Below are 7,951 nucleotides of genomic sequence, written 5' to 3' on the forward strand. Positions count from 1 at the left end.
GGCAAACATTAGACATATGCAGATAGACAGACTGATTGCCAGTATTTCAACTGTTTTCATTGATCCAAAATTACTGTATGCGTTATGATGTTTCACTGAAATTTTACAATTGTTCAATTAAATAAAACAAATTAAGTTTGTCTTTTTTTCTGAAAGGTATTTTTTGCATTAAAAAAATAATGAAACTTGAAAATGCATGGAAAACATAACTGTCCAGACAATCCATTCCTTCCCATCCCTGTTTGCACCCATCAATGCATTCCCCACTGAATCTACTGCAGTTTCGTGATTTGGAGCAAAACATACTGCACTGGTGTTGACAATTTATTCCATAAAATCCAAAATCACACACTATAACAAGATATTGAGATAACAAACAGTATTCAAGCTCAGAATTCATTTAAACAGTGTAAATCAGGATAAGAGCAATTAGAAGATAACCATCCCCTGCATACCTATCACACATAAGTGCTACATGTCATGACTGAGATAAAAATGAAAAATATCATCATTAGACAATTAAGTGTGTAAAAAAAATAACTCCAAAAAAGGTCAACCAGAGACAAATGAAACCCATCAATTTTATCTTATTTCAAGACCTGAATTTTTTTCTAGATTTGGAATTTACAAACAAATCTATCTATTAATCTAACCACCTATCTTTATCCATGCATTTTTACATTGATCCATCTATGTGCCAAGGAAATACTGTATTTACCGTCAAGACATCTTTTCCCATGATAACCTGCCTTACAACCCCCGGCACAAACTCCGTCAATGTTGTTACATCTTCCAGAACATTCCCCACACACACTGCTACAGTTTACTCCAAATCTTCCAAGAGAACATTCTAAAAGAACGGAATGAAATTAATCATGTTATGAAAATGGCTAACTGCAATAAGATATTTAAGAGATGCTGAAAATATTTGCTATTTAACCTACTTTTTTAATCTTCTCCTATAAATTGAATAAATAAAATATTTAAAATTTATCTAGAACCTTCCTTGCAAATGCCTCTCATATATCCGGCTTCACAACCCCTTGGACAATGTCCGTCAATTGTATTACAGTTTCCGAGACATGCTCCACAAATTTCTGTACAATTAGTTCCATAACTTCCTGATGGGCATTCTAAAATGGAAAAAAAAAAATATTTTTTTCTCTCAAACAAAGCAGACTACATTTAATTTACTGAACAATGTTTATCTGGTCAGTGGTATAATTTAGTACTACATTATATTAATCTCAAAAGTCAAAACGTTTAATATGAATAACTTTTAAATTTTCCAAGTAGTATGCCTGCTTTTTTAAGTAGTTCCAAACTCAAGGTTTGTTTTTTTTTTTAGCAAAACAATTAGATGCTTGTTTGATTTTTAATTTTATATTTTTATTTAAATATTTTTAATTCATAGATTTTAATTTGCTTTCACATTTACAGACTGTACAATATATATCTGTTTTCATTCAATGCATACTTTTAGTTCTTCTCCCTTGTAATTCATATTATACACCTAATACAATTCCTCTTTTGTAAATACTAATACATTTGCATTTCAAAAAGCTAAAAAAAAAATGACATCCATGCATTATATGAATCTTCACAGTGACAGCTTTATATGAACAAGAAGAAGGAAAAATGTAGAGGGGTAGAGGTGAAAAAATTGCAGTTGCTCTTGAAAATATGTTCGTAAATTGTATTCTAATTTTTGCATATTTTAACATATAAGGTTTCAGTAATCATTGTAATAGGGATTTGATACCTTCTAAATATCTTTTGAAATTACTCTCTACTTGCATTACATGATAATCCTTTATAGCCTGGTTTGCATCCATTGTAACATCTTCCATTCACGTGATCACATTCTCCTTTACATTTTCCACAAAATTCTTCGCATTCAGATCCATATCTTCCATGAGGACATTCTTTAATATAAAAATGCACATACTAGGTTCATACACACACACACGATAATACATGTGTTTTTGTAATTTTAGTAATATTTACAATAAAAAATTATTTGACTAAAGTTTAGTCAGCATTTGATAGATTTTCTGTGTCAAACAATATTTTACAACAAAAAACTCTAATTTCTATATTATGAAATTAGGATATGATAATTGAGGCTGGACAAAATCTTTATTTAAAAACAGTTTCTTGTGCTGAGAAAATAAATATAATTACATGTATAACAAGTTAAAATCTTTAAGTTTTTCCCCTGCAGTGTGTAAGAAATTAAATGCAAGATATATATATTAAGCGAACGAAACGTTTGAATTTTTTCTAGCAATAAGATTGCATTACTTTTTTCTCAAAATTTTATACTCAGCTGGCATCAGGTGTTTAAACCATCATGTCGTTGAATAGGAAAATCTTATATTCTTAGAAATTGCTCACTGATTTCGCAGTGTACTCAGCATTGCACCGCAGACAGGCACCCGTTTCTGTGTTACATTTCTGACAATGGTTTGGACAAAGAAGTGAACAGTTTTTTTTCCATAATACCCTAGAGCACATCCTGTAATTTTTTTTTTCAGACAGTAAATTAATTAAAAGGAAGGTTCACTTGTACAGAAATGAAATTAAATTAAACAATGGTGATTTTGCACAACATTTAATTTTATTTTATTAATTCTAGAAATTTACCTTAGGAAGTCGAATTCTTACCATAAACTTCTACTTCGCAAAGTTCATTGAAAGCATACTTAGAGTAACCACCTGGGTAAACTGTGTTGTTTATCCTTTCGTTATAATAGATAACAAAGTGGCCGTACAATTGACACGTGATGTTTACAACAGCTGGTATTGTTGACATATTATATTTGTTGTCATGGAAACATAATGTACCATCATCTTTCTTTTCAGTGTCTGATATATAGATAGAGAATCCCAAAAATCTCCCAGCTAAAGAATTATTTTCATCTGTAAGAAAATGTTTATAATTGTATATTATAATGTGAAATAACGATGTGAAATTCCAGTGTTGTAACCGCTATTGAAATAACAACCTCCATAGAAATAATTACATGTATTTTAACAGTGGCTGAAAGTGCATTTCAAAACCAAACGAAGATTGCAACAAGTATTGAAATATCGTTCACTATGGGAACAATGATTTCAATAGAAATAACTTTAACAACTAAACCAGGCTACAACCTCTATAAAAAAAACTTAAAATAAAGTTCACTATTGAAAAAAAAGATTTCAATAGTGATTGAAATAAAGATTTCAATAGTGATTGAAATAAAGCATGCAATAGTGATTGAAATAAAGCTTTCAATATTATTTGAAATAAGGATTTCGGTAGTAATTGAAATAATTATTTTGATAGTTGCTGACAATGATTTCAATACCAAAACCACATTACAAGCCTTATTTAAATAACTTCACTCGTGAAAAAAAATATAAGGATCATTTTTTTAATAGTGGTTGCATCCTTTGTTTGATTTTGAAATGCAATCTCAACCACTGTTGAAATACGATTATATCAATTGTGAACGTTACTTTAATGGTGGTTACAACATGTGTATGTTTTACAATGCAATTTTAACCACTATTAATAATTATTTCACTTGTGGTCATTATGTTAACAGTGGTTGCATTGTTTATATACCAGTAATATGGTGTTGAAAATTTATGAGCTCGAAGGTCCATTTACTCAACGTATATCTAGGAACATAGAAAACATGAACCTTTTAAACATCAGATAAATGATCAGGTTTCATGGAGGAGTAAGCATCCTCATGACTGTTGATCATTGATGCATAGAACATATAGAGAGATATGAAAAAAATTGACTGGTTCATATGCTTTACATGAAAATGTAACTATTTTAAGTATACCCCAAGCATTGTTATCTGTTCTGTAGTAGATCACTATATGATGAATAAACTTTCTCTCAAGCAGGTTGACTCGCCAGGAAGCTATCATATTCTTATTATCAGATATACTACATTACTACAACCACTAACCCTGGGGCCAGATATATCATAATTTTGGAACTTTTATCATAGATTTAATTTCATCATATTAAATGGATTATTAATACCAAAGAACAGATTTCAAAGCATTAATTTATTTCCATACTATATAACCAACCAACACCCCCCCCCCTATACACACTGATACCCCTCCCCCAGGGGCCATGAATAAACCATTTTACCAGATGCATCTTTCATCATCATGGATATATATACTTAGATAATTGGCATAATACTGAGGAGCAAAGGAAAAGATTTTCAAAGAATTCATGCACTTACACTATATCGTCATTAGAGCCCAAACCTAACACCAGAACCCCTTATCCAGGGGCCATAAAATTGAAAATTGTGGAAGAGGCATCCTTCCTCATCATAACTATTTACATAGATCATTGGTTTAATACCCAACAGCAAAGAAGAAGATTTTTAAACGAATAAATGTCTTTCCACTATATAATCAAGAGCCCATTTCTTTTTACTAAAACCCCTGACCCAGGGGCTATGATATTCTTAAATTTGGTTGAGGCACTCTTGCTCATCATAACTATGTACTTAGTTGGGTTATTTAAGACCCAGGAGCAGAGGAGAAGGTTTTCAAAGAATTAATGTATTTTCATTATTTAATTAATCAATAGAGCCCACCCTAACACCAGAACCCCCTACCCAGGGGCCATGAAAATCACAATTTTCAAACAGTTATTCTTCGTCATCTTGGTAATTATAACTTTGTACTTGGTTTCTTTATTTAATTCCCAAAAGCAGAGAAGATTTTCAAAGAAATAATGCATTTTTACTATATGATCTATATAGCGATACCCTAACACAAAAGCCCCAGAACCAGGGGCCATGAAAACCACAATTTTGGAAGAGGATTCAAAACTGATTACAATCATGTCAACGGTTTGATTGTTTGAAGTTCAGGAGTAAAGAAGATTTTTTTTCAAAGACTGCATTAATTTTTGTGGTTTTTGCCCAAACTCTCAGGTGACAGGGAGGCAGGGACCATGAAATTTATAATTAATGTTACCCTTTACCCATAGGTGCCGTGTAACAAATTTGGTTAAAATTGGTTCAGTGATTCCTGAGAAGAAGCTAAAATGATCAAATGTTAACACACGACGAACGACTCAGGACGCAGAAGGAAAGACGCACATCGCACGACGACGGACGAAAACGGATAGCAATAGGTCACCTGAGTTTATATGAATTTACTCAGGTGACTTAAAAACTATACGGTTAATTTTGATTATTTGATTTACATAAACATGATTCAAATTTTTATATTATTTTTTTGCAAAAGTTTGTTTGCATCATCTGTCCTTGATTAAGTGCAAATATGATAGAGATTTAATTGTTTATTGACACAAGAAACACCTGTTTAATTAAATTACAAAAAAATGTATCATGAATGTTTGGTCTATTTTTTTCATGATTTAGGATAAACTGTCTTCAACATCCAGTCTTATATTACATGCGATAAATTTATCGGGGAAAAACAAGAGTAAAGGACACAACTGAAGCAAACAGTCTGAAAGTAATGGATAGTGAGACAACTGCAGGGAAAACATGACATTCCTCTTATCTCTGTAGCGGATAAAAGGAAAAGAGAAATTTTAGTTACCTTCCTCACATAAATCTCCCTGATACCCGGTTTGGCATCCTTCGGAGCAAGTTCCATTTATATGGTAGCACTCCCCAATACACATACCACAAATCCCTTTGCATTTTTCTCCAAACTTTCCAGGATCACACACTAATAACAAACAGGTGCGTTCAGTTTTTATGATAATAACTCGGGAATAACAAAAAAAACTTGCTTGGATGATTTATTTGATACATATATATTTAAAGAAGTTAAATATGAGTATATAAATCAACGAAATTTAGTGTAGCATCAATACTCTAAGGTAAACTAACAGAGTTTCGTTACACATGATTCCAGTGATAACACATGCAGAAGAGATCAATCCGAATTAAGTGTCACGCTAGATTGTTTTCGAAGCCCACCCCCTCCCTACACTTTGAAATACTTGGCTGTAACCTGTCACAAGCTAATTGGATTCCTGAAAATGGAAATATCAAATGTTGCGATGTTATTTAGTAAATAGTAATACAAATGCGTGTAGCATTAAGCTAATTTATTTCGTTTATGTACAATATATATATATATATGCAGAATATATCTATGTAATTAATACATATAGAAACAACCCTAATACGTAAACTTTATTGGGTGATATAACTGATCATCTAGAAGCTAACATATCTTACTTCTACAACATGAATAGATGGAATGAAATATGCGTATATCGCATCTTCCTCTGAAACACAATGCAATTCCTTCTAGCTTTAAAAAAAGACAGTCTTATTTTTTTTTCCTCACTGATTGCATTTTCCACTATAAAAGAGAATTGTTTCATCTCTTTATTCCAAACCAATATTATATTTGTTTTTTTTTTCAATTTAATATGGATTTGATTAGCTTTTCGTATTTAATTCAATTCGACATAGATCTTATTTTCAAATGTTAAAAAGCCCCTATATCATCTATTATCATAATTGATAAGCCATTCTGTGAAACATTTTAATGTTATCAAAGATTACGTGTAGAGCCTAAATACAGCTTATTTGACAAAAAATTATAACAGAGGACATATGTCTGCTATCATCTGATTGCATAAAGACTTACGTAATTCGCAATTTTTTTCCTTGAAATCCTGCTTTACATTGATTACATTCACCTGTTTCTATGTCACATTCTCGGCAATTTTTTAAACAAGGAAGAAAACAATCTGAACCATAATAACCTTCTATAGGGCATCCTGTAAAAGAGGAAATGTTTCATAAATTAAGTAAACTAAAATATATAGAATTTTGAATATTCCAACACTAATTAGATAGAAATACTATGCTGAATAAAAATATTATATCTGAATTATTATTTTGATGAGTTTGACATTAATGACTAATACTCATTATAGAACTACATATGTAATATACCGTAAACTTCAACTTCACATAGTTCACTATAAGCAGTTCTAGAGTAGTCCTGGGGATATTCTTTCGAGGGAATTCTTTCATTATAATAGATAACGTATCGTCCGTGAACGGTACAAGTAATGTTGACAACATCTGTAATTGTAGTGATATTGTATTCTTCGTCATGGAAACACAACATTCCATCTTCTTTTTTTCGTGTATTTGAAACAAAAATCGAGAATCCAAGAAATCGCGTCGTTAAGGAATTGTCGTTATCTGGAATAAGTATTCAACACTATATATACATCTATAATATGATGAGGTATTTGGCATAATTTTAATCAATTGACAGTCTTAATAATATTAAACGTAGTGTATATACATTTTCATATATTAACAATAAATTAAAAAGTATAAGTCATGTGTCGTAAATCATTCACTCATTCTTGCTCATTCAACTCACTAATCCATTTCAAAGGGAAGCATATCTTCTTCTGAACGATTGATAATGAATATTATTATATTAGAGTAATATATAGTCGATGTATTAATGAACAGTTTTAATAAAATTATCTTACCCCATGGGAAGTTCTGTAATATATAACAATATGGTGGATACTACGTATGGCTTGAAGATCAACCCACCAAGTGGCTGTTGTTTGACTATTGGCGGATATAGAACATTGGTATCCGAACCAAGAACGATTAAATTTAAGTCCATCAACGGCCTTTTCTGGTCCAAGTTCAGGGTTATTGAAATGCGTTATAGCTTGCCATGCAGGTTTACGGTATGCTAAGTTTTCTAAATCTAACACAACAATGTTTTTTACTAGAATATTTATTGCAAAATAATTTTGAAAAGTCCTAGGTTTTTTCATTTATCCTAAGAGACACATAAAATCAAAACCTGAGGTATGAAACAAAACGAAAAACTTACCATACGGACAAGATTTTCTCAAAAATGCAAAAACTATAATCATCCTAAAAATCAT

At 31.1% G+C, this 7,951-nt stretch overlaps 1 protein-coding gene across 1 annotated transcript; it reads right to left on the reverse strand.

Moving 5' to 3' along the window:
- Nucleotides 1-210: 210 nt before the first annotated feature.
- LOC134278057 (multiple epidermal growth factor-like domains protein 10) lies at nucleotides 211-7,951 on the reverse strand (the record flags this gene model as incomplete). Its single annotated transcript, XM_062760374.1, has 12 exons — nucleotides 7,897-7,951; nucleotides 7,538-7,767; nucleotides 7,423-7,453; nucleotides 6,981-7,235; nucleotides 6,670-6,802; nucleotides 6,252-6,301; nucleotides 5,602-5,733; nucleotides 2,668-2,922; nucleotides 1,794-1,925; nucleotides 1,002-1,133; nucleotides 719-850; nucleotides 211-351 (listed from the first exon to the last, which is right to left on the reverse strand). Coding segments are annotated over exons 1-12 (1,678 nt in total), but the record flags the coding sequence as incomplete, so codon positions are not given.

This window comes from Saccostrea cucullata, unplaced genomic scaffold (assembly GCF_032062105.1).
Source record: "Saccostrea cucullata isolate Sc308-1 unplaced genomic scaffold, CSIRO_AGI_Scuc_v1 ctg1194, whole genome shotgun sequence".
Classification (NCBI taxonomy): Eukaryota; Metazoa; Mollusca; class Bivalvia; order Ostreida; family Ostreidae; genus Saccostrea; species Saccostrea cuccullata.